Source organism: Ursus arctos, unplaced genomic scaffold (assembly GCF_023065955.2).
Source record: "Ursus arctos isolate Adak ecotype North America unplaced genomic scaffold, UrsArc2.0 scaffold_2, whole genome shotgun sequence".
Taxonomy (NCBI): Eukaryota; Metazoa; Chordata; class Mammalia; order Carnivora; family Ursidae; genus Ursus; species Ursus arctos.
Window position 1 is genome coordinate 61,839,409 of NW_026622874.1, and position 27,423 is coordinate 61,866,831.

The 27,423-nt window shown below is 44.7% G+C and overlaps 1 protein-coding gene across 1 annotated transcript; it reads right to left on the reverse strand.

Annotated features, from left to right (window-relative positions):
* Positions 1-1,639: 1,639 nt before the first annotated feature.
* LOC113246732 (olfactory receptor 10J1-like) lies at positions 1,640-27,423 on the reverse strand. The gene is made up of 2 exons (XM_026487415.4): positions 26,924-27,423; positions 1,640-2,570 (listed from the first exon to the last, which is right to left on the reverse strand). The coding sequence occupies exons 1-2, from the start codon at positions 27,421-27,423 to the stop codon at positions 1,640-1,642; spliced, it is 1,431 nt and encodes a 476-aa protein (XP_026343200.3).

The following is a 27,423-nucleotide window of genomic DNA, read 5'->3' on the forward strand; positions in this document are numbered from 1 at the left end:
ACCGCTACCTGACATTTGAAGCAGTTAAGTTGGCTGATACAGATTGTCTGTTGAGAAGGTCGAACAGGGCAGCATTTTTGAAACTAGTCTAAAGTAAAATTTTTATTTGCTTAGTAAAAGTGGCTATTGACAAATGCAGGGTACTTTTGAGTTCTCTTGGCTTTCACCATGAATTTCTTTAAAAAACAAAACCAAAAACCAAAACCCATAGTTGAATCTGTAAGCATGAACTCTAATGAGCTAGTTATGAACCATCTGGACAGAGCCCTGCCTTCTAAGATGGGCATACAGAGCCCCGCCCGTGAAGACCGCATCCGAGGCTGGAGCTGGGCACCTGGCCACCACATCCCTGCCCCTTTCACAGGTGCATCCATGAAGCCACCACACGGAAGGTCGCCGAAGTGACGTGTGAATGCCTGAGTGTGGCGTGGTGGGGCGTGAGGAAGTACGTGGAGTGACGCCTTCATCGGAAGGTTCGTGGGAGAGCGGCTTTGGTTTGGGTTTCAAGATGAATACCCTGCGGAGTGGCGGTGGGCAGTTTCTGTCCAGGGGTGGTAAGTGGTAGAATGGCCTGAGGACAGGAAAGGAGAAGCCACCAGCCCCTTGATGCAGTTGGGGTGGAAGGCTGTGTGAAGTGGAGGACATGCAGAGGGCAGGAGTCCTGGGAATGGAGGTGGCCAGTGACCCATGTGCTGTTAATTCAGGGACTGGTGGGTCTTAAGCGGTTGTAGGTTGGATGGACGATTGGAGTCTGTCTTTGGTCGTTTCTAAGTCATCAGATGGCTGGCTGTGTTGTCCTTACCGTGCACGACCTCCTAACCCTCTCCCACCCATCCCTGCTGCGGACTCTCTCCTTGACTCCCCTGCCCTTGTTACTTCTTTCCACTCCATGAAAGCCTCTCCCCAGGCAAGCCCATGTCTCCTTAACGGACGAGTCACTCAGAGATTGGATCCCCGCCAATCTCGTATAGTCTCATAATAGGAACGCCAATATGATTTACCTGGTACTACAGCTTTAACTAGATAGTCAAAGGATTTGAATCACTTTCTGAAAGTGTTTCTCTGACATGATCACGGAAACAGGTTCTATTTTCCCCTGTAGCCAACCTGGAACTTAAGTGAAAAAGATCCAGCATTCAAACCTAGTGAATTTTACAGATGCTCTGATCTCTGCTGTCCGTTTACTTATGGTATCTGGGATGCAGGGAGCTTGAATTGTCTGTGAAGGAATTACTTCAGCTAGGACTTAAACCCGTGCAAATGGGTACAGGGAAACCCGTGTCCAGAACAAGTGTTAGAGAACATATTTAAAATGTTAGCCCTGTCCCACAGTAGCCATCCCCGGTTCATCCTCCCTTCTGTCCTGATGTCGTTCCACCCACACAGCCCACCCCCTCCCAGCAGTCCCTTCTGGGGGAAGTCCCCCAGCGTCCGTGTTGGCGTGTGAGGTGCAGGCTTGCCTGTGCCCTGGGCAAATGCGTCCCTTTCTCCAGTGGCCGAATCTGTAGTGCTTTTGTTCTCTTCTCATCCACCCACGGCTTAGTTGGCTCCAGAGTTTGAGCTGTAGGGACTGTGGACCCTGCTCTGCTTTCCTGCTCCAGAGAATCTTACAGGATCCTCATTGAGTGGGCCCGTCCCGTCAGGAGAGCTTCCTGCCAGTGGCCCGGAGCAGGGCCTCCTTGACCTCCTTGTTCCTCAGCGTGTATACCACAGGGTTCAGCAGGGGGGTGATGACCGTGTAGGTCACTGAGATCAGCTGATCCTGATCCCTGCTGTTCTCGGACTTGGGCTTGAGGTAGGCAATGGAGGCACAGCCGTAGTGGACGACGACCACTGTGAGGTGGGAGGCGCAGGTGGCGAAGGCCTTCTTCCGGCCCTGGGCAGAGGGGATCTTGAGGATGGTGGAGATGATGAGAATGTAGGAGATGAAGACCAGCCCCATGGGCACCAGAATCAACAGCACACTGATGATGACAGTCAGGATCTCATTGGCCGTGGTGTCGACGCAGGAGAGCTTCATCACGGGTCGGATGTCACAGAAGAAGTGGGCCACCTTTGTGGCACAGAAAGGCAGCCTGAACACGGCCAGCACCTGTGTCGTGGCTACGATTAGGCCAATGCTGCAGGCCCCCCCCACCAACTGGATGCACGCCGTCTTGTTCATGAGGACTGTGTACCTCAAGGGGTTGCAGATGGCCACATAGCGGTCGTAGCCCATGGCCGTGAGCAGGAAGCAGTTGTTGATGGCCAAGGTGAGGAAGAAGAACATCTGGGTGGCGCAGCCAGCCAAGGAGATGGGCCGGCTCAGGCCCAGGAGGTTACAGAGCATCTTGGGTATAATGACCAGCGTGTACGCGGTCTCTGAAGCGGACAGCATGCTCAGGAAGAAGTACATGGGCGTGTGAAGGTGACGGTCAACACTAATGATGGTCACGATGATGACGTTGCCGGCCAGGGTGAAGACGTACAGCGCAAGGAACACGACAAACAGGATGAGCTGGTGCTCACGGAAGCTGGAGAAACCCTGGAAAGTGAACTCACTCACCCAAGTGTGATTGTCTCTCTCCATTAAATCACAGGCTGTATCTAAGAAAGAAGAAAAATCCTGTAAGGAGCCTAGACGGGTGGTTTCTGTCAACTAGGCTGGGCAAGTTCTTGCGGTTAGTCTGCCTCGGGTCTCTGCTTCTCTATATTCACATTCATGTTTGTTTCTTTTGGGAATAGAGACATGTTTTCTCACTAAGCGAAAGAATGTGGCTTTTAGAGTCGAAGGGTGCTGACTCGTCTTGAGTAAGGAATGAACAGCTCTCAGACCAGTCACCTTGTCTATGTGTGAACGTTGTGATGATGACGTCGTAGAGTTGTTCATAGGCGCACTTAAGCTTAAGACGTTTCTATCAGAATTCAAATTATTGAATACATTTGGGTTGTGTCCCGCAGGGCTCCAGGGTCTGCAGCCACCGGCTCATTCCTGGGTGGCTAGGGTTTGGGTGGAGTGCCTGCCGTGGGGCTCTACCGCCCGCATCCCCACTGCGCTTCTCCAGCTCCATCAGTCCTGTTCCTCTCAACCCCCACCCTTCAGTCCTCTTCCTAGATAGCGGTCAGTCCTCAGAGCCACCCAGAGTCCATGATGCCCTATAGCGTCCTCCTCCTCCTGCCCCTGGCGTCCTCCTCCTCGCACAGGTAGCTAGCACAGAACTGCTTGCTGGCTCTTTTGTGTTGATAGCACCTTACACAGTACTTGTGGTTACAAAACACATTCCTACCCACTTAATGTCATTACCACCCAGTGGAGCAGGAAGAACCAGAGTACTGCTTGTCTTCCACTATAGAAACTGTTTTGGGAATTGCCTGGGGGCAAAAATTGGCTTGAACCCAAGTCTTCTGATCCTGGGCCCGTTGTCCGTCCCTCTACCCAAAACTGCATTGGAGAGCTGCCCCCACCAGGGCTAGATTATACGGTCTCTGAGAACAGGGACCCCAGTGTGCCCACAGCAGAGTAGGGCACAAACCTCTGCTGGAGAGTCCTTACCGGTCAGCGCTCCACCATACGAACTGCCCGTTAGGAAGCAGAGTGCTGGGCACCACAGTGAGGTTTCCTTCAAAGAGGAGGCATGGTATTTTTAAACCCCGTGTCCTTATCCCTGCTGTCTGTGCGTGTGACAGCAGCCAACAGCTACAGAACCAGGCTGAATTTTAACATTGAAATTATAACCCTAGAAGAAAGCATGACACTATTAACGTCTCATTGGAAAACACACCATAGTGCAGCTCTTCTCACAGACTTTACCAATTACCAGCCAACGTATAATTATGGAACAGGTTAGGTACAAAAAAAAATTCAATAATAGAAACAATGGCATTGACTAAAAAGTACCTTTTGCTAGAAGTAAAGCAAATCACCCACATTGCAGAATGATTTACTAGTGGGTAAACAGCAAAGGTAAGCTTTTTGAGTGCTTTTAAAATCAATCTGCTTTTCAGAAACACACCACTTTTAATAAAGGGAATCTACAAAAGGTATAGGGGAGTGGCATAGTTATGCTTCGGCTCTTTAGAACGTGTTATGGGAAAATGAGATGTTGCAAAAAAAAAAAAAAAAAAAAAAAAAAAAAAAACCAAAAGCAACTAATGTGTAGTTTCAGGGACCGTTTCTTGACCAGGAAGGTGGTTTGGCATTGAGGTGTGCACCATGGTAAGGAAATAACCGTCGATCTGCTCCGCGAAGCTGTGTCCGCAGTGTCTGGATTATGACTTGTTCATAGAACGTGGGCCAGGAATCCTGGCTGATGAGCGCCAGAGCTCCGTTCTTTATTAGTCAAGATACTTTTCAATTCTGGGAAGTCAGCATTCCTTAGGGTCAGCAGGGCGTCTTTGAAAGTGGCATATCCAGGAGGAAAACAAATATTTCTAGACACCAGCACCCTTTTCAGTTTAACGCTTTAACAACCATAAAACCCAATTATTCGTGTTATTCCTCCTGTGACCCTTTGTAAATCACTAAGGTCTTTTTTGAAATCTCACTTACTTTTCTTCCTGCAAATCTGTGGTTCAACAGAGAAATGGAAGTAGAGATCAGAAATGTGGCCCATTGATCACAAGTATTCACAAATCATAGTCATGAAGAAAAGGCCCCTGAATGCCATCCTTCCACCTGCCCTTGGGCCAGTCCAGGGACAGAGCTAGAAGGAAAGTCACAGGGGACTCCTTGAATACTAGATACTCTCTCCAGTTGGAGGAGGAGCTTTTTAACGCCCACAAAGGGCTCTCTGAGGACCATCTCTCAAGGTTTTTGGGAGCCCTTCCCTGAGCACCTGAGAGCCTGGAAGGAAGCCAACAGCCAGTGCCAGGGGACCTCGTTATGTGTGGGACACATCTCCCACGTTGCCTGGGCCTGTGATTCGGGAATCTTGCAGCACTTTCACTGCAAGTAGAAACAGCAGTGGCTTATTTGTCAGGTTTTATTTTTTAAATAAATATTCTATTTTTATACAGTTGGGCCTTGGAAAACCATGGTTACAAAGCCCAAGTGAGCTCTCGCTAAGAGCCACTGCTTGGATTCCAGGAAACCATGCAGTTTTCCCTGTAGTCAAGAACCCTGCTCAGTATTAGAAGCTGTTTTTTTTCCCCCCTTGGACTGAAACAGTCAAATCTGGCTCTAGTTTTTGTCCTGTGGGATTCTGAAGCGGGAGAGCAAACCTCAGTAGACCTCTCTAGAAGGCCAGGAGACCCCTGCGAGGGTCCAAACAAACCTGAGCTGGGATTTCCTCCTCAGGGGCCATCAGGCTGGGCTTCCAGAGCCCGTCACCAGGCTGGCTGCCCTGCCCCAACCCCACACGCTTCTTTTCCCGAGAGTATCTTAGTCTCACTAGTTTTTCTTTTATATTGTTCAAAGATGAACGGAGACATATTAAAAATGTTAAGTTTATTTGGGCAGAAATCACGTCCCGCAGCATCGAATGGGCAGGGGTTGGAAGTGCTCTCCCAGCAGGAACTTGGGGAGACTTGTCTGGAGACAAGGTGGACACAACGCGAGGGGGTGACCCAATTGGTGGTAGCCTGAAGCCTCCTTGGCTCTCTGTGATTGGTCGTCCTTAGAATTTTGATTTTGCAGCCTTGAGGTATTTACGGGCTTAGATTTGGGTTCCTTTAGTAGGCACGGTACCGTTCGAGCCGCGCAGCCCTGCGGCCTCGGTGTTTGATTCATCTAACGTCTGTACCCTTATCAGCCACCTCTCCTGACCGCTCCCTTCTGCAGGGCACAGAAATGAAGTGCCTATATTCATATCTTGGTAAACCTAAGAAACTGCCCTGTTCCGTTTTTTTTCCCCCTATTCCCACTTCCTTCTCTACTGAATTTTTGGTCATTTTAAATTTAGAAAATTATAACATGGAGAGTTTACAGCAAATACAAACATGGTGATTGCTACGGGCCCTTCTCCCTATCCACTTCAGAGACCTAAGAGGAAAGACTAGCCAAACTGGAGTTTCGTAGGAGACTCAAAAATTTTTCATTCAATTGTCGCTGATACAGTTGGCATCTCAACCTCTCCCCTTGTTATTTGCAGCCGCGTGGTATCATCATATGTGTTACAGCCTTTGCTGCTTTGGGGTCAAAGTGGGGTTGGCTTGTCCCTCACTTCTGCATCACCTTGCTGGTGTTTCCCTCTGCTCTAGTGAGAACCGCCAAATTGTCACCCCAGTTGTCCCTGGGGACCCGTATCCGATTGGAGGCATACAGAGCCTCCTCCCCCAAATGGGAAGCGATCATAAAGCCTCTAGTGCCAGTGACCTAGTGCCAGTGACCAGCAGGACACCTGTGTCCACACACCACCAGGGCAGGGAGAACGTCCTGCTGTTACAGTCGGGGCTCTCTGGTCCAAATTAGGCCACGTTAGAGCAGGGAGACTTGGGGACCTAATTCCCCGGTAGAGAAGGTGTCCTTTTATGTTTTGAGGGGTGAAAAAGGAAATCCAGCCAAATCCTGAGTTTCTGAATAACCTGAAAAGGAAGGAGGACCGTGGTTAGGGCTCTGCTGATGGCCGCAGGTTTCTCACGGTGTGGCCGTGTAAGCGCCAGGGAGTCCTGGGAACACGCGAGGTGCCTTTGCTGCAGCCTGGCCTCGGGCAGGTGCGCTTGGCCACCTCTGCGGGGGCTCGTACTGAAACTTGGACATTCTAGTCTGCAGCATCACCGACTACCGGGGACTTAGGCTGTAGGGCAGCCAAGATCCATCTCCCTGGTGGCTGGTGTCCTGTGCTTGTGGCCAGGCTGGGACCTGCTCCCGTGCTCGTCCATGGATCCCAGGCTGTCACCCGAGATGCCTCCACGTGGCCCCTGCAGGTGGCCCGGGCTTCCTCCCAGCCTGGTGCTCTGTATTCCAAAGGCAAGCCCCCTGAGAGAGAGTCCACCCAAAGCAGAGGGATCCGTTGTGACCTTGCCTCAGACTTCACCACGCGGTGTTGGTCCAGACAAAGGCTGGCCTGGTCTCAGGGGCAGGGTGCAACCTTCACCCCCATGTGGGGCACAGCACACTGTAAGGAGAGCCTGTGGAATGGGCGCTGCTGTGTCCGTTTCTAAGAAACACAGGTGGTCCTGGCAAGTGAGCAGATGACCAGTACCCTCGGCGACCAGTGGAGGTGAGTTGCCCTCAAAGGGAAACAGGAGAGAACATAAAAATCAGACTAATAATTTCAGATTTTCCTGCTTAGGTACCTACATAAACCTGATGGTTCTTTTTGAAATGCTGAAGTTCTAGGGATTCTTGGAATACAAAGGGAAAACGTGAGCCCCTCCCCCAAAGGGAGATTTTATATCTCCGCCTAATCTAACATTAGCAACTTGGGATGACATCGGTGTTAGAAAGTGTAAGATCCATGGAGGTGTTTGGTGATGACCACGAAAGGCAGACAGAAGTTCTAAGCCGCTTCGCAAAGAACGCTCCGGCTCGGCCGACAAGCCTCTGCAGCCGGCAGTTACGACGTGCCTGTAGTATAGGTTTTCGTGACCACGTGGAGACTTGGCACGCTGTGATCTTCATTTAAAGATATTTATCATTTTTAACACACTTTATGCCTAACACTATGTTTAAAAGGATGTAAGTTGTGAAGCATAAGGAAATAAACATCTGGGAGCTCCTCACCCCATCTAGCTGCACTCACGCATTTCTCATCCTCCCCCTCCCCCAACGCCCAGCAGTGACTGCTTTCTAATTTTGTGTTGATTTTTGTCTTATTTCATACCTTTATGACATATGTGTTTAAGCAATATGTTGTTTATTTCTATCTATTTCGGAGCTTTATAAAAATGATATACCGTATATCGTTTTCAGGGATTTGCTTTTTAAAAACTCCAGTGTTACATTTCCAAGATCCAGAGGGAGCTGTGGTTTCGGACTTTCCGTCCTTAAGAATATTCAGATATATTTCAGATATGTTGGATTTTACAAGATTTTACCGAATTGCATTTTGAAGTGGTTGTACCAGTCTACCCTGTGACAGGCAAAGGGTACGGGCAATCCCAGCTCATCGACATCCTTGCACATGCTTAGCAGACTTCCTAATTTCCGTCACACACGTGGGTGCGAAATGGTGGTTTTAACTTAGTTTCCTGAGTCCTAATCAGGTGACTGTCTTCTCAAAGTTTATTGGCTGTGAATATTCGTCTCCCACAGAATACCCCCACTGTCACTGCCCCCCCCTTCTGGGTTGTGTTTTCCTTGTTCACTTGTAACAGATTTTTAATACTCTGGATGCCACCCTCTTGTCCTTAAGATGTTACAGGAGTATTTGCTACCATTTGGTGGCTTGTTGTTTTCATTTTCTTTACGGTGCTTTTTGTTGAACGGAATTATTGTAATGTAGTCGAATGTATCGTTCTTGTCTTTCATAGTTAGCTCTCTTTGCGTCTTCCTGGTGGTGGTACCTTCACGTTGCAATAATCTTATTTTCTTCCAAGCATATGAACATGCTGTTCATATTAAAATCTGTTGATTTTTGTATATGTGGTAAGATAGATGTCTAAATGCATCTTTCGTTTTTTACACGGATGTGTGTGAAGAGCTGCCTTCCTCCACTGGCCTACAATTCTGTCTGCCGTATCTCACAATTGTGCACACACATGGGTTAGTTTAGGGACCCTCTCTTCTGCTCCCCTGGTCTGTTTGACTCCCTGTGACAAGACTACACTGTCTTAACAGTGATAACTTTATAGTAAATCTTCGTTATCAGAGAGATCAACTCTTCCTTATTATTAAGTAGTTAGACCCTTGCTTTTCCATACAAATTTTAGGTCAGGTTTGGAACTGGATTAAATTCAAACATCATTAGGGGGATAAATTGATGATCTAGGCTATCTCTCCATATATTGAAGGGTCTTTAATCTTTTATTGGAGGTCCTTAAGATCACCACTGAGCTAGATGATTCTCTTGGAAGCACCTCCCGCCCCACCCGCCCCATGCAGAAGAACTGTTGTAGTCATGGTTACGGTTTATTAGTGGCAAGGTGCTGATTAGAATCAGCAAAGGGGAAAGAGTCGGGGCAAAAAGTCCAGGAGAAACTCGACTTCAGCCTCAGTGTCCTTTCCCAGTGTCGTCACAGGGACGTGTGTGAATTTCCTGGCACCAGCGTGTGCCAGTAAGTGCAAAGTGGTGTCACCCAGGGACTCTCACCTGAGCCTTGGTGTTGGGGTTTTTGTTAGGGGTCAGCCACATGGTCCTACAACACTGCATTACTGACCTCAGGTACTCAGGCTCCAGCCTTCTGGAGTAAAAATGGCTTCACCATAAATCGCATGGTTCATATATATTATCTGATCAGACAGGTATCATTTGGCTCAAGGCCTCGACCTATAAAACTTATATCGAACAGAATAATTCAGGGGCTTGGGACTCCTCTCCCAGGAGCTGGCCAAGGGCCAGTCTGAAGGATAAGCCTTCAGGAGTGTGCAGGATCTGAGCAATGCAAGCTCTCCTGAGCTAACCCTTTTCTGCATAGATGTCTTTAAAGAAAATAATTTTGTCATGTTTTTTTTTTTGAAATACTTTTTAAAGACACAATTTCAGACTTAGAGAAAACTTGTAAGAATAGTACAAAAATTGCTTTACAAACCTCTTTTACCCAGATACCGATTATTTATGTTTTGTCCTGCTTGCTTCATCAGGTTTTCCTTCCTCCCTCCTCCTCTGCTTCTCTAATTTTCTTCCAGAGCACTTGAGAGTAAGTTGAGGCCACTGTCTCACTGTACCTTAAATATTTCAGCGTGTTCTTCCTAAGGGGAGTATTCTCTTACATAACCGCGGCACAGTTGAGAATCAGCGTGTATATATAGAGATCCGTATGTAGATTAGTTAGTATCCAACGTGGGAAAACTATTGTCTAACCCACAACTCACGGTAAGGTGCCCCGGCTGACTCAATAACGTCCTTTGTAGCTAAGCTGCTTTGCAGCCTCGGGTCCCAGCCAAGATTACCCGTTGCTGTTTCTCGTCCTGTTTCTTTAGTATATTTTCATCTGAAACCGTGCTGTAGTTTTCTTTGTGTTTCTCAACTTGATACTTTTGAAAATGACAGGCCAAGTGAGTTTGTAAAACATCTCTTAGGTCGGGTTGACCTGAGGAGTGCTAGAAATTCTAGTTTTTCCCTCACATTCATCTCCAATTCTTTTTCAATTCTTTCTCTTCTGTTTTTATTCTTTGGTTTAATCTCCTTCATGATTAAATTCAGATTGAGTTTGTAACAAGAATGTCACAAAAGTGATGCCACATCATTCTCAGTGTGTCCTACTGGGAGTCCCATGATGTCAGTTTGTCCCAATGTTAGTGATGTAACCTACTGAAGCGGGAGAGTGAGGTTCTTGTCGCACAGAGTCAATGAATCTCGCAGACGAAGGAGAGTGAGCAAAGTGGTAGAGTTTTATTAAGCAAGGGTACAGAAAAGCCCTCAGGAGTGGGAGGGGTCCCGACAGCCGACGTGGGCCTCCACCGACTGTCTCATTTAGAACTGATCGGGGAGCTTGTGGCCTTATTCTTGTGACGTCTTGGTTTGAGTAAGGACTGGTGATAACATCTTTAAGGGCTTACTTCTTTGGGATCTGGTCGTTCTTTGTTGCTCACAGTGTGACTGCCATGAAAAGATCCCACCTCTGATGCCCAGTTCAGGGTGGGCTGGTTCCTTTATTTCTGGTTTCTTTATACCTCAGCATTTCTGGGATTTCTGTGAGCCTGATCCCGTGGCCACTTACCTATCTTTCCCTACCTAGCCCCACCTGTCCCTTACTCAGTGAGACCCTTTGGATGGATATCGGTGGGTCATATACTTGGGGGATGATTGCCATTGTGCATCTTGGTGGTCAGGTGGTGGTGGGGCAGGGTAGAGATAAAGGAAATGTCCAAAGGAATTTTTATATGTTAAAGTACACTCACAGGGTCCTGGAGGTCAGGCTAAGATTGCCTTTGGCCCTTAGTGAAGTGTCAACATCCAGGCAGGTGAGTCCCTAGGGGAATGTCACTCTGCCTGTTTCAAGGACTTGTCAATGGGCTATAAGTAGTAAGAACACTGAGTAATTTTTTCTTCTTACTTTGTTTCCCATATCACTATAATCCCTTGTTCAAGGTGGTATCCACTAGACTTCTCTGTTGTAAAGTTAACATTTTCTCTTCTCTAGGGTGATCTGAGATTAATACCCTGATCGTCTTCACACTCATCCTAGAGTTTTAGGATCCACTGATGAGTTTCTAACTCCTCTGTCCTGCTGTAGATTGGCATTCTGCGTAAGGAAGCGATCTATTTAGATACAACCAGATTTAGATAGCCTAGGTACTATTAGATAACGGCAGATCCTGTAACATTGTGATGTACAGATCATCCCAGAATTGGTCAGTGGGAACAGCTTTAGTCTGGCTGCTCTGTTCTTTAGACCTGTCTCCATTATTCATCAAGAACTGTTTTATACACCAGCCCATTCAGATGTTCCAGGCTCATCTTTCCTTCCCCGGCACTGGCCCTGGAATCAGTCATTTCTGCAGGGAGCTCTGGTACCTTTTGGTGGAGGAATATACTTAGAAACCACGATGTGGGTGCTAGGTATTCTTACTGCCTTTGCTGTGTGATTACTTTTAGACTCTCGCAGTGAAAAAGCTAGAAAGTGGTGTGTGTCTCATCGTCGTCTGTGTATTACCATTATGAAATTGTGGATTTTAAGATGTAGATGTTATCTGCAATTCAAACTATCTTACGGTATACTCTGGTGTTGCCCCTTTCCATATTTATAAGTCCTGTCTACAGCACTAAAAACCTGGTTCATATTCTCAATATATTTGCACATTTGCTCATCTAATATACGTAGAAAGTTGTTTCTAAATTGCTAAGCCCTGCTATGTCAAAAAGCCAACCTACTAAATAGAATTTAGGAATGTTCTAGGCATACACCTGCACATGTGTTTTTGTAATACAAATGTATTCTGTGTACTGTTATAAACTTTTTCATGTAACAATACATTTGAGATGTCTTGACAAATCAGTATGTGAAGATTTATGCATTCATTTGAACAACTGTGTATTGTAGAATGAGAATACAGCATAATTTATTTAACCTATCCTGTATCAGTGGCTAGTTAAGCTGTTTGTGGTTTTTGAGGTTTTTTTAGGAATATTCCAGAGAATCACTCTTTGTATAGAATTGTGCACTCCTGGGAGCTTATGTATAGGATACATTCCTGAAAGTAAAATTCCTGGTTGGTGATATGTACATTTAAGAACGTAGTAACCATTGCTAGATTGCAGCCGGAATAGGATGTACGGATACATGTGGCGTAACTGCGAATGCTTCTTTACCCACATTTCCATCAACCATGGCCTTTGACCAGTTCTTTCAGTTTGGCAAGCTGATAGGTAAAAATGGTGTCTTCTTTTTTTCTTTGAATTTTTATTTCTGTAATTATGAATGAGGCTGAGTATCTTTTCATATGCTTATTAGTCATTTGTACTTCCTTTGCTGTGAATGTCCATTTACATATCTTGCTCATTTTTTGAATTGTATTGTCATTTTCTTGTAATGAGTTCTATAATGGAGAAATATGCCCTCTATCATAGATGTTGCGGATAGCTTTCTTCCATTTATCACTTTTACTGAGTTTATGGGTTGGAATTTTGTTTGTATTATATGTGCATTGGGGCCTTCCTAACTACAAGATTACTTTTTTAAAGTACCCATATTTTCATTTGTATCTTTTATGTTTCAATATGTGATTCATCTGGAATTTAATTGGTTGTAAGAAACGAAATTAGAAATATTTCTTAAATCAGATATACCTTTTATTATCCCCAATAACTAGGCATTGTCTCAACACCATTGAAAGGGGAGCAGAGTTTGCTATCCCAAAATGTGTGTCTCTGGCATGGGGATTATTTTAAACTGGTTATTTTTAACAGCACACACAGGTGAAGCCCTGAAAACTGAGTAGAATTGACCGTTTTGTAAGAGACATTTGCATCTATAAGGGGAATCTCCATTTGTAAGGGTGGCTCCCTCTCTGTATGGGAAGATGGGGATGACTCTGGCTGTGGAAAGTCTTACCAAATCTGCATCATAGCCTTACCCTGGTTTACTGTGCTTTCCTCGTCACCTTCTATGATTCTCCCCTCTACCCCCCAACATGTTCCTTTGTTTTTGGCTTATATTTAAGGTAATGCATTTATTTGGGGGGAGTTACTTAGTTTTTCTGGGTGTCTCCCATGCATGCAGGAGGTACAGGTGCTGTTAAACTTTGGTTTTCTCCTGTTAACCTGTTTTACCTCCATTTTATATCAATTATTAGACCAAAGAACCTAGAAGAGGAAAAACATTTCTACCCCTAGGTCATACATTGAATAGTGGAAACATCCTATATTGGTACCACGTGATGCTACCGTATGCACCCCCCCCCCAGCCATTGTTCTTCTTTGGAATTTCTCCAGTTATTCTCACATTTTTAACAATGGTGTTTGTATTGGTTTCTTATTTGTATTCATAGAAGTTTGAGAATAAACATCTTTAGTCTTCACAACACCGAGGCTTTCCATCCAGAGAGAGATTTAAAAAGAAACGTTTAATGTTTCATAGAGTTTTAAAATCTTCTCCATGTAGAAAATGCCCATTTCCTATTCCCCTGTATTTGCTATGTTTTGTTTCGTTTAGAAACGGGCTACTTCCATTATATTTTCTAGAGATCTATTGATTTATTGCTTATCTTTCCCGCTCATTCTCACTGGTACCCTAATCCAGATACTTTCTCGATTTATAAAGTCCTACACTCTACATCCGTGTGCGTTTCCGTCAGGCTCTCGGGCTACCGCCCCCACCGTTCTCACTTCGCTCCCTGCCCTGCTGAGACTCCGTCGGCTAGTTATTGCCTTGCGTTTACCGTTAATTTTCTTGCTCCCGTCGTACCTGGCATAACACCAGCTTTGAGTGAACCAAATATTCCTTGCGCAGAGCACCCGTGCAGCGGAACCTCACTGGTGAAAAAGGTTGTAACCTAATTAGCATGAGTTTGCTCCTTGTGAGTCACACACAGACACACACCTGGTGTGGTTGTCACACAAAGGAAACTTTATTTGAAGCAAATAAAGAGATCTTGGGGGAATAACTTCCAAAACCATGACTACCCCCTACCCCCCAGCAAGGGTGATTGGATGGGTTCCTTTTATTTAGGGTTAGGATGAATATTTATTTATTTATTTAGATTTTGAGAGAGCCAGCACAAGGGGGGAGGGGGGAGAGGAAGAGGGAGGAGCAGACTCCCTGCTGAGCAGGGAGCCCTAGGTAGGGCTCAATCCCGGGAAGCTGGGATCATGACCTGAATAGAAGGCAGCTTAACCAGCTGAGCCACCAGGCGCCCCAGGATGAATATTAGAAAGGGGATCGTTGTCACCATACGTACGTAGAGGTGGGCATAAGGTCACAAATGCACCTTAAGGAGCCGTGCCTCTTTGTTATGCTAACGAGGCTTATGCTCTTCCTTGGGCGGAGAGCTCAGCGTTATAGCGGGGTGAGGGTACCTGGGTCCCTCCACGGTGCATCTGCACAGGCGTGAGTAGGGGTTGAGCTCCGACTGGTCTGGGGCCCGCGGGCTCCTCTGCAGAGCAGTTGTTACTGCTTGAGGGGGGTTTGGTTTCCACCACAGGATGCTGTGCGCATCGGGTCTTTTGCCTGAGTGACAAGATAAGCTGGAAAGAAGAGCTTAAGGAGAATGTGCGGCAGGGGTCACTGGGTGCGTGCCAGGTGTGCAGTAAAGGTCGGGTCTTGGGGTCTTGCTGGTGACACTGATAACCAGTTGTGATATTGTGGTTTATAAGAAATATTTGGTCACTCAGGCCACCAAAATATATTTCTCGTATAAACATATTTGGTCTTCCTCCCGGCTTCCGGGCTCATAGCTCCCCAAACCCTTGGAATTCTCTGAGCAGTTAGAGCAACGGGAGCATCTTCTCCTGTATCCAAGCAGCATCTGGTCTCTTGTCCTCAGGCGCCAGAGACCAAAAGCCTGAAATGAGTGTCTTGTTAATCATTCACAAGCCCCTTTCAACCACAGCTGAGTTTATGTTAATGAGGAGGCTTTTGGAAAATACCTAAGGGTGAGGCCAGCAGGCCTGAATCAAGGCCCTGGGGATCCAATCATGTGATTACAGAGTTGGAATTTTTCAGTCCCACCCCCACGACCTCCGGGAAGGGAGAGGGGCTGGAGGTTGAAACAACCGCCAGCGGCCAGTGAGTTAATCGATTGTGCTTGTGTAATGATGGGGTTCCGAGAGCTTCCAGCTTGGGGAACCAGACAGAAACTCCGTTGCTCAGGACCTTGATCTGTGTGTCTCTTCATCTGGCTGATGTCCTTTAACGTCCTTTGTAATAGATTTGTAGTTACTCTAGTGAGTAAACTGGTTTCCTGAGCTTTGAGAGCCGCTCTAGCAAATTCATCCAACCCAAGGAAGGGGTCGTGGGAACCTCTGATTTATAGCTCGTCAAGTGACAACCTGGGATTGCAAGTGGCATCTGAAGGAAGGTGGGGCTACTCTCGTAGGACCGAACGCTTCACATGTGGCATCCGATGCTGTCCCCAGGCAGACAGGGTCAGAACGGAGTTGAATGGGAGGACACCCAGCTGGTGTTGGCAAATTGCTCAGTGGTATGGGAAGACCACCCCCCACACAAATAGAACTGGTGGCCAGAACGCCTTTCCTGGTCTCACTTAAAATTCATGACATTTAACATAAGCAGGATAGGGGTGTTGCCGGGCAACCTGCTGCCTCTCCTACCTGCCGCAAGTGCTCTCTCCCCGGTTGGCATCTTTTCACACCTTCTCTCCTGTCTTCCAACTTCAGAGGGACTTCCTTATCCTTGCTTTCGGCAGCTGACTTTATTTTCTATTTCATTAAGAATTAAAAGCAATTAGAAGAGCCCTCGCACACTGTGTGGGCCTGTGCTCTGCTTCCAAGCCGAGCGCACCCTCCCCTGGGGAGCGTTCCATCACCCCTCGCTGGGTGCGTCTTCCTCACTCAGGACCTCATTACAGCCGTTCTCCCCTGTCTCGTTTGATTGATCAGATTTGTACTAGATCACTTCCATTGACAGACTTATTTGTTCTAATCCCTCTTGTGCTGAAAGAATTTAAAAAAAAACAAAAACCCAATTTTCTTTGATCCCACATCCTTCTCCAGCTACAGGCCCATTTATTTGCACCCCTTCCCATGAAAACTCTTTGAAGGAGTTCCATGGTCTTTAATTTATCTTTCTGTGCTCTTAAATTCACACTAAATAGGCCTTTTCACCATTATTCTACCAATACAGATTTTTTTTCAATGAGACTAATCGCCCCATTTTGTCAAATCTAATGGTCAGTTCTAACCCCACTTGGCATATTGGCAGCATTTGACCCAAATGAGTCATTTTTCTTTCTTGGAAACCTGTTTTCCTGTAGCTTCCAGGACATGCCCTGAGTTTTTGTATTTTTCATTTTGTTTTGTTTTTTTCTCCTGCTGCCCCTTCTCTGTCTCCCTCTCCTCAGCGTCTTGATAGGGAGCACCTCAAGATTCAGCCACAGGCCATTTCTTGTCTTTATCCTTGCGTCCTAGTGACCTCTTCCTCTGTTGAGTTTAAACTGTTTCCCAATGAAATCTCCCATCTATACTGTTTTCCAGACTGTGAAGTTATGTGTTCGACAGTCCATTATCTCCACTTGGATGTTCACTTGGCATCTCAAATAGAAGGTGCCCCCCACTGAACTGGCCAGTTCTTCACGCAAAGGCACACCGTGTTCCAAGCTGCTATCGTCTATGACGTGGGCAACAGCAAGGTCCTGACTGGCATCTCCCTGTTTCCCTTTTGGCTCTGGGCGTTGATTTCCTATGCAGTTAGCAGCCGGAGTAAAGATTTTAACATATAAATCAAATCAAGTAATCCCTGGTTCAGATATTCCTACCATGACTGTCTATTCCTCTTAGAATACAATTCAGAGTCCAGACCATAGCTTGTAAGACCGCAATGTGACTCTTCCCTTTAGTCGTCCTGCTCATTCTGTCCAGCTGCATGACCTGTCGCTGTTCCTCACACATGCCACGGTTAACCTTCCTCGGGCTCTTCCCGTGCTCTGATCTCAGCCCAGAGTGCTCTTCCCCTGGGTTCTCCAACGGCTCGCTCACTCCTTCACTTCATTTTTCTGCTCAGATGTCACCTCAGAAAGGCCTTTCCTGGCCACGTGACCTAGAAGATCTGTTCCCTGCTACCAGGAATGACTATCCTTTTGTCCTTTTTTGCTCTATCCTCAGATGCTTATCCCTTACCAAGATAACCTATCTTATTTACATACTTTGAAGATCATCCATGTTCTTGAGTATGAACTCGGGCAGCAGGAGCTTTGGTCACAGCTTGTTTGTTTTTATTAGTGCTTTTTGCTTTCTTCCATTTAGTATTTGCCTGGTGTACAGTTTTCCGTCCCTTATTTTCAACCTTATTATTTTGTTTCGGATAGTGATACGTACTATAAAAACCATAGAACAGCTAATGGAGAATGTCATTGGTGGACATTATGGTCAATGAAGTGGTCAGGGAAGGAATCCCTGAGGACTGCTGCTCATTTCCCTTGAGGCCTGAATGATAGAGAATGAATAGAATCTGGAGAAAGAACACGCTCAACTGAAGGAATGGCAAATACAAAGATCCTAAGTGGGACTAAACCTTCCATGTTGGTAGACGCAGGAGTAGCAGGGGTTAGCGGGAAGAGACCAGGTCCTTCCGAAAGGCTTGGGTGGCAAGGACAGGTAGGGCGTTATAGGCCACCATGAGGAAAGTGGATTTTATTCCCAGTGCAGTGGGAACCCATTGGCTAGTGTAATTAGGGGAAGGATGTCATCTGGTTTTTATTTGTAGAAGATAACTTTGCCATTATGTAGAGAATTGATTGGAAAAGGACGAGAGTAAACAAGGAGAGTACATAGTGAGAGATTGTTTCTGGATAAGAGAAGTTTCAGTGGAGATGGAAGGAAATGGATGATAAATTCACGTTGTGTTTTGTAAGTAGAGCTGACAAAGCTTGTCAGGAGATACCAATCTAGGTGGCCCCAAAGGCTCATTTTCTCTCTCCTTTCAGTAGCAAAAAGCTGACACTGCAGTTCTAAGAAACTTTGGTGGAAGAAGAGGCAGACACCAGCTGCTGAGTTCTCGCTGCTGCCCTTCTTTCTAACAGGGATGTTTCCACCTGGGAGCTCCTGTTGGTAAACAATCACCTAGATGGTCCCTGTTTCTCCCTTTTTATAAGTATGCCATTCCCACGGTATAGCCAACACACTTATGCACAGCCAAAGCTACAGGTTAACGAGAGTTTGGAAGATTGTGTGCGCTCTTGAAGATTTTCTCCTTATAACCTTGTTTTGCTTAACACCCTGCGGTGCTAGTAGAATGTTGTCGTCTTTGCCTTCTTTTGCACAAAAATGTGCTGACAGATTCAGTACTGGGGAGGAGGGGGGAAAAGACAGGATTCAAAACAGGCTTACTGGCTTTGGGATTGAGCAGCTGGGTAGAGAAGGTACCATTTACTAGTTGGGGGAACATATACTAATTTTTCTTATGTGTTTTGTTTGGAAAAATCCTCGACCTCCAAATGGAAGTGTCAAAAGCAGGCAGCTAGTTACACCAGCCTGGATCTGGGAAAGACCACAGCTGGAATTATAAATTTGAGACTTCCCCTTATTCTTTATAGCTGTCAGCATAAAGCAACAAGAACCAATGTAAAGCGACCTTTTCTTTGGAAAAAGTAATAAAAGAAGTGGTCAAAACTTTCCCCTCCACGAGAGTCTCAGCTCCAGAGAATTCTAAGCTATAAAATCATATGATGTAAAGTCAGAGAAACTTTAAAGAATGAATAACCACAGTGGTCTTTAAAAAGGTGGGAAGCCTAGAAAAAAAGGAAATCCTTCAAATGATTTTATGAAGTGAACAGTATTGAAAACAAAGCCTGATTTATCACGGGTACACAGGACACACATGTGTCGGGGAGGAAGAATTTATTCCACCCTTGAAAGTTCTTCTAGCTGGACTAAGAATGAAATTGACATGAGACAGATTAACAGGAGAAAATCAAGTTTAATAGCGAATGTATGGGGAATCCACATAGACATGGAATTCCAAAGACAGCAACGTGGTACTTATGTGGGCTCGCGGGAGGGGTAGGATCTGTGGATACAAAGGGGAGCAAGACCATTAGTGGGAAGGTGAGAGTGGATGTTTGGAAAGAAAGGTGCTCTATTATGCAGATAAGTTTCTTAAGTAAAGATGAAATCTCAGTTAATAGTACTCTTCCTGGTGCTGAGATGCAGTTGAGGGGGGAGGTAAAGAGCTGGTCCTGAATCTGGATTTTGATTGCCTTTAACTCAAAATAGTGTTCATGCCGAAGTAGCCCATTTTGGGCGCCTGCTGTATACATGCAGACACAAAATACAAATTTCACTAAAGTAAATAGAGAACCCAGTGCTAGATTAAAATAATAGAATACCGTGGCAAAATGTAAGGTAATATTGCATGTGACCAATAGGAAAACTCTTGAATCCAAACCTCTTAGAGTTTAAACACTTCACCATTTACGAACTATGTGATTTTTCGGCCTGCTATTTAACTTCTAGCTGCTTCCATTTCCTTTTCTGCCAAGTAGATATAATAGTATTCATACCTTTATGTGGGAGTAATGGTATCCACATCATAGGATTGTTTTGAAGATGAATTCATTTGATTAACATACATCCTTAGAAAAGTGCCTGACACGGAGTAAGTATTCAGCATGTTAACTATCATACCAGTAATACAAGGAGGGTTCTGAATTTTTAAATCTATTAATAAATTTAGTGAACCATATACATAGAGAAAAATTATATGCCTTTGTAGATGCTGAGAAGGATCCATGATAAACTGTAACCTCTTCTTCATTTAAAAAATCCGATTAAACAGGATTAGATGAATAATTCCTTAACATAAAAATGTATGTATTTCAACCAAAAATCCAGCATCAGGCTTTATAGGGGGAATGAGAAACACTCCCATTAAATAAAATGAAACAAAACGATCACTGTAACCATTATTGTTTAACTCTGTGTATACTGAACAACATAATTACTGTGAGAGAAAGAATTAAAAGGTATAAAAACTATAAAGAGGTAGAATTATAATCTTTCCCAGGTGATAGAATAGAATACTTGGAAAATAACCCAAGAGGATTCACTGAAAAATTATTACATTAAAATTATTCTATAAAGAGTCTGGGTTCAGATTTATCATTATCCTAGCTACACAGAAATAAAAGCCAATTAATAATGGAAGAAAAGCCATTTTCAATTGCAAAACTACAAGAAATGTCAAAGAATAAACTTAAGAAATGTGCAAAACTTATAGAAAAATGAATTTCTGGTACAGATAAAATGGTCCAGATTCATCTCTCCCCTTAAGTACAATCATAACCCCTGGAAATAACCCAAGAGGTAACCAACGGATAACTCTAAGAGATGGTGAGAGGAAGCTAGACCTGTTTTGGACCACAGGCCTGGAGGAATAGCACAGTGGCAGGAAATCTTAACCTCCCCCCATCTCAACATAAAGTTACCTTGGCCCCAGTGTTTCCTGACCAACAACCTGGCTCATTCCTATCCTGGATCAAACAAGTGGTGGTGAGCCTGGCACCACTAGCAAGGGGATTGATCGGAGCCCCACTAATAGTAGCTGGGGAAAGTGTATTCTCTCCCGGAAGGGCCTGTAGCTGCCCTCCCTGACCCGAAACACTAGGGCTACTGACCCCACCAACAAACCCAGTTCTGGAAGCCACTTTGACACTGTGAGCCTGATACTTCCCTCCTTCCCCCAACTTCCCTCCATTCTTCAGAGACACGAGTTTAGGGATGGGGTGTACTAGTCGGAGAGGATCTCCATCCCCACATGAGGGGCATGTGATCCTAACAAGCACCTGCCTAGAGAAACCTCCATCTCCACAGGCTGAGACTCCCCTCCATGTCAGCAGCCCAGCTTGGGGAGACCCCCGGTAGGCAACCCCCTCAGGCAACACCAGCAGGGCCATCTCAACAGCACCAAGTAAGCTGAACAAACCCAAAAGACAGATCATGTTCTGAAAATTAAATGTCCCTGGGACCACATGTAACAAAAGCAGGCCAGGCCCTGCATACCAACCCTAAACTGGGCAACCACCTGCTGCAGTAGAAGATTTAAACAGGATCTAGAGTCTTCTGACGCAATCGGCAAAATGTTCAGGTTACAAACCAAAAGTTAACAGGAGAATAGGAAAACTTCTAGAAACATAAAAATGAAGCGTCGTACTTCTAACAAATCCGTGGGTCAAAGACAAAGTCCCGAGAATATGTAGGAAAGAATGGAAATGACTGTACGATTTATCATGCAGATGGGGCTAGCAGCGCTGTTGGGGTAATTTATGGCATGAAATGCTTACGTTAGAAAGGAGGGAACCTCTCCACTTGCTAATCTAAAGTTCCTACCTCAAGAAACTAGAGTTGGAAAATCTCAAAGCAAGCAGGAAGAAATGATAAAGAGCAGAAGTCAGTGAAATAAAAAATAGGGAAATAGAAAAAAAAATGAATATAACAAAATGGGTTTTTGAAAAATCAGTAAGATTGATAAATCTCTAGAAAGACTGACAAAAGACACAAGTCACCATTATTAGTAATGGAATGAGGGTATCGCCACAGATTCTGCAGTTATTAGAAGGATAATATGGAAATACTATGACCAACTTTGTTTATAAATCCATCAACTTGAAAAGGGTCAAGTCCTCAAACTACTCAACCTCAACCAGATAATCTGGATAATCCTATAACATTGGATAAATGAGTAGCCTTATAACTATTAAAAAATTCGTGATTTTAAAACTTCTGAGAAGGAAGTCTCCAGGCCTAGATGGTTTCCCTGGAGAATTTACCAAACTGTGAAAGAAAAATTAGCATCAAATGAACAGTCTCTTCTAGAAAACAGAGTAGGGTAGCACGCTGATCAACTCACTTTGAGTCCATAATTTATGAGGCCATTATTATCCTGGTTCCTAACCCATGTAAAGGCTGTACGAACAAAACTACAGGTCGGCAGCGCTCATGAACTTAGATGCAGAAATCCTCAGCAAAATATTAGCAAACCGAATCCAGCAATGTATAGAGAGCATTACACATCGTGACCAATTGGATTTATTTCAGGAATGTAAAGTTAGACCAATAGTCACAAGTCAGGCAATGGTATCCACGATATTAACAGACTAAAGAAGAAAGGTCATATAATTATATCAACTGACACAGAGAAACGCTTGGTGAAATCCAGCACTCATGACAAAAATTCTTTGCAAATTAAAAATAGAGGAAGATTACCTCAATTTCATGAAAAGCGTGTCCAAAAAACCTATAGAAATCATCTTCCTTAATGGTAAAAGACTGAACGCTCCCTTCCCTTTGCCCCACCCCCCCCCCCCAAAAAAAATCAGGAACAAGGCAAAAATCTGCTCCCACCCCTCTTATTGATGAGAGTAATGGAAGTTCGAGTCCGTGCGATATGGCAGGAGGAAGAAAAGGCAGACAGATCAGAAAGGAAGAAATAAAACTGATCCCAGTTAGTAGAGGACGTAATTGTCTATCTAGAGACACCGGATTCCTAGAACTAGTGACTTAAAGTCATAACATACAAGATCAACACATGAAAATCCTATTTCTGTAAACTAACACTGAGCATGTGGAAACCAAAATTAAAAGCACGATATCATTTACAGTTTCTCTAAAGAAACATGAAATGCTTAGGTATGGAATGTAAGATTTGCATGCTGAAAATTACAAAATGCTGATTAATCAAAGAAGACTTAAACGGAGAGACCTATTGTGTTCATGGATTAGAAGACTGCACATCGTAAAGATGTCAGTTCTCCTTAAATCGATCTATAAATTTGATGCAATTCCTATGAAATCCCAGCAAGGTTTTCTGTAGACCTAGAGAAGCCTATTCTAAAATTGGTACGGAAATACACAGGACTCAGAATAACTAAAACAATTCTGACAAAGAAAAAAGTGAGAAGGCTCAGTGGACTCAATACTGAGGCTTGCTGTGTAGCTGCGTTCATCAGGGGGGTGTGGGATTGGAGCAGTAGACAGATCACTGGACCAGAAAGGAACCCAGAGACGGATCCACAGAGATCTGCTCAACGGACTTTTGACGAATGTGCAAATTCAGTTCAATGGAGGATGATCTCCTTTAAAGGAGATAGGGCTGGAGTAATTGGCTATCTGAAAGTAAAAATTAAACTTTGACCTAAACGTCACAGTTTCAACAGACTAACTCAAAATAGATCACTTAAAGGTAAAACATTAAACTATGGAACTTTTAGAAAACGGTTATAGGAAAATGTAAAAGTTCCTGATTCAAAAGGAGACGTGAGCCAATGGAAAAATAACACTGTTTTGGAATACAGAGATTCAAGATCATTAAAGATGTCAATTTTCCATAAATTCTAAATGCTGTTAGATTCTAGTAAAATAGTACTGGAGTGTGGTTTGCTTATAAGTATTTGTGTTGAGAATGCCCTGTGTGTTTTTTTTGGGTGGGGGTGGGGGTTGTAAATTGAACAAGCTGCCACTAAAATTTATGTGAAATATTTAAACAAGCAAAACATCCCCCAAAATTTCTAAAGAATAATAGCAGATAACTAGCTCGAGCAAATGAAACATTAAATCCATGATAATTAATGTTGATATGTAGAATAAATATATATATATACATATATATGTGTATATATATATATACACATATATATGCAACAGAATAAAAATTCTACATTATTTTCACATTCCACGTTCCTCATTGTTTCATAGGACTTTCATTTGCCCCAGGGTAAACCTAAAAGAACCCAGAAAAAAAAAAGTCCATTGAATTTCAAAAAGATTTTTTAAAACTCATAACTAAAACATTTGTCTTAAAAACTGAAATGGTTTTTAACTTTAGTAAACTTTTCCAGAGAAGAAAGCCTCTTTTGGCATACAAATAATTTTGAATATCAAACGCTTAAGGACTGAGGTAGTTTATATGCGAAATGTATGATGCAAATTGTAGAGTTAGAAAGAATTCAGGTTATTCTGCCAAAAACAAAAGCATCCAGCTTTGTAGAGTCGGCAATATTAGAATTAGCTGGATATGAGGGAAAGCCCGGTCTTGCACCTGCCAGCTAAACCCTGCTGTGGGGTAGAAGGGTGAAGTATCTGATGAAAGCAGAAAGGGTGTGCTCTCACTTCACAGAGAAACCTCTTAGAGAAAGTTGGAATCCGGGTGGGGCAGACCTGAGCGAGTGATGCATCAGGGTGGGTGGCATGGTGACACCCCCCGGAGTCCTATTCATTACACGGTCAGGGGTGCAGCTGAATGAGAAGTGGCTGAGGGTAAGCAGTGGCCCTAGAAAAGTCACGAGGAAGATGAGGTGCAGGGCCCGCATTGGTTAAAGAGCATGACCACACCAGAGTCCTCTCGATGGATGCCACGCAAGATGGCTTCTGGGGGTCATGTATCTCCACAGAATCCAACATGGGGCAGTTGGAACCTACCATGAACCAGGTAGGTTCCTTCTCTGTGCCAAGAAAACTAGAAGACTTTTTTTTTTAAAAAGATTTTATTTATCTGTCAGAGAGAAAGAGTGCACAAGCAGGGGGAGCAGCAGGCAGAGGGAGTGGCAGGCTTCCCGCTGAGGAAGGAACCTGATGTGGGACTCGATCCCAGGACCCTGGGATCATAACCTGAGCCAAAGGCAGATGCTTAACCAACTGAGCCACCCATGCATCCCTGGAAGACTTGACCAGAACTTGATTGGTTCACCCCAAGGAGAATGGGGAAGAAGCGGGAGGAGCAGGACCTTGAATTTAATTATGGTTATTCATAAAGTGGCCTATTCGCTAAATTGCCCCAGTTTGCATGGAAAGGACCAGGTGACTTCCTCCATCCATCAGACCAGGAGCTCAGAATGACAACATGATTAAATTGTAGAACCTTCTGAAAGGTTTTTATGTATCTGCATTCTTAGCCTATAAAATTCATAATCACTGTACACATTTTGATATGTCTGCATATCAAGAATATTCCGCAATGAGAATACCGTGTACTCACCTATCGATTATCTTTTTACAAACAGTTCAGTATAGTAACTTTGATTTGCTCAGCAATTACAACGGCTTATCATCATGATGTTATTCAAGACCTATTTTGTCTCACAAATTGAGTCTAAAGTTCACCCTGATTCATTTTTGTATTTTTGAGGTGAGGAATGGTAAATAGTCTATTATTATTCCATTTCTAACTTAGTTGCTTTAACCTCATGGAAGTTTTCATGTCGAAAATCCTCTACTGTTGATTTTTTTTTAGCTTTTCAGGAGGAATATTACCGCATTCTTCAGAAAGGAATTTTTTTGGCCTTTTTTCATATTTTCACCGACCTCTTTCCTTGCATTTGTGACTTGGCTTAGGAAGGGCAGGAGAAGACCCAATCCAACGGACCTTTCCTGAATTCTTGCCCCACCCACTGCCCCCTGTCCTTCTGCCTTCTCCTACGCTCCTCTCACCGGAAGCTCCCATTTGGATCCGCCTCTGATTTCTTTCTTTGTCAATTTCACAGGGTTCTTTTTAGCAATCTGCTCCCCAAGCCGTCTGTCTGCTCTTCCTCTGAGCCCACTGGTCATCCTGTCAGTGGGAGAGCCATTGCTTTCAGCCCCACAAGGACTCCTTTGTGTGGCTTATGTTCAACTTGAAGAAGCAAAGGATCAGACCGGGTCTGTGCGCTCTGGTACGTGGCCAGAGCTCCACGGCTGTCGCGTGTGGCTAGGAGTCCTCTGTACTTAACTCCCCTTCTCCTCCACCCTAGTTTTTTCCTTTGTCGCCCCACATGTAACAGGAAACTTGCAGGGGGCTGCTAGAAAATCTTCTCTCTAGAAGAATTTTAGCTCATCCCAAACCCATTTCCTAACCGATATCTCTATTTCTGCTTTGCTTATCTTATTAAAACACAAGGCGATTAGTTTTTGGCACGGTATCGTTTCTAGTAACCACTTGTTCAAACCTCCAACTTGTGTTGAAAGAAGATTCGGTCATGTATGCCTTTAATGTGGTTTGTACTTGAGCAAAGTGGACTGGTCACTTTAAATTTAAGCTTGAGATGAACAGTAGCTCACACTCTGACCCTGTAATTATTTCCTGGAATAGGGCCAGGTGTCTGTTTCCAAGTCTGCAGGATGACTTATGTTTTTATTACGTTAAAGAGGTTGAGGAAGTGAGAATCAATTATCAGAAGCTGGCCCCCAGAGTCGCTTCACTTCTGCTCTGGCCCTGGTGGTGACGTAGGGGATTTCACCAATCACTTGAAACCCTGGCTCCATAACTTTACCTATAGGTTTCCATCTGGAAAACATGCATGCCTGTTTATGAGGTAAAGATTTCATCTCAGGGAAGGGATTTCCTACCCACCAGTCTCCTCAGAGCATCCTGGACTTCTTTGTTTCTCAAACTATACACCACAGGGTTCAGTAAAGGTGTTATAACCGTGTAGGTCACTGAGATTAACAGATCCTGATCCCTGGTGTCCTCGGACTTGGGCTTGAGGTAGGCAATGGAGGCACAGCCGTAGTGGACAATGACCACCGTGAGGTGGGAGGTGCAGGTGGCGAAGGCCTTCTTCCGGCCCTCCGCTGAGGCGATCTTGAGGATGGTGGAGATGATGAGGATGTAGGAGATGAAGAGGAAGGTGGAAGGGGCTGTGAGGGCCAACAGGGTGATAATTAAGGTCAGGATATCATTGATGATTGGAGCAGCACAGGCCAGGTCCAGCACAGGTCGAACATCACAGAAGAAATGCTCAATCAGTGAGTTGCAAAATGGCAGTCCAAAAATGGCCACAGCCTGAATCAGAGAGAGCACGAACCCTGAGGCACAGATCGAGGATGCCAGGATGGCACAGACCCTCCAGTTCATGATGATTGAGTAACGAAGTGGGTTGCAGATGGCCACGTAGCGATCAAACCCCATTACCGCTAGCAGGAAGCAGTTGGTGATGGCAAAGCCAAGGAAGAAAAAGAGCTGAGTCCCACAGCCCACCAGGGAGATGGATTGGCTCAGACCTACGAGGCCTGAAAGCATGCGTGGGATAATGACCAGGGAGTAGAAAGTCTCCGATGTGGAAAGAACACTTAGAAAGAAGTACATGGGGGTGTGGAGGTGGTGGTCAATACGGATAATAGTCACAATGATGACATTGCCAGCCAGAGTTAGGACGTACACGATCAGAAACACAGTGAAGAGTGTGAGTTGATGCTCATGGAAGTTGGAAAAACCTTGGAAAACAAAGTGTCTCACTTCTGTGTGGTTGACTGTCTTCAT

What these genes read in the sequence shown, in the direction of transcription:
- LOC113246732 (XM_026487415.4), bottom strand. Translation starts at nt 27,423, where the DNA reads ATGAAGACAGTCAACCACACAGAAGTGAGACACTTTGTTTTCCAAGGT. An exon ending in GTGGCCATTTTTGGACTGCC is followed by an intron (nt 2,571 to 26,923) that starts ATTTTGCAACTC and finishes AGCCTGTGATTT; the next exon opens with AATGGAGAGAGACAATCACA.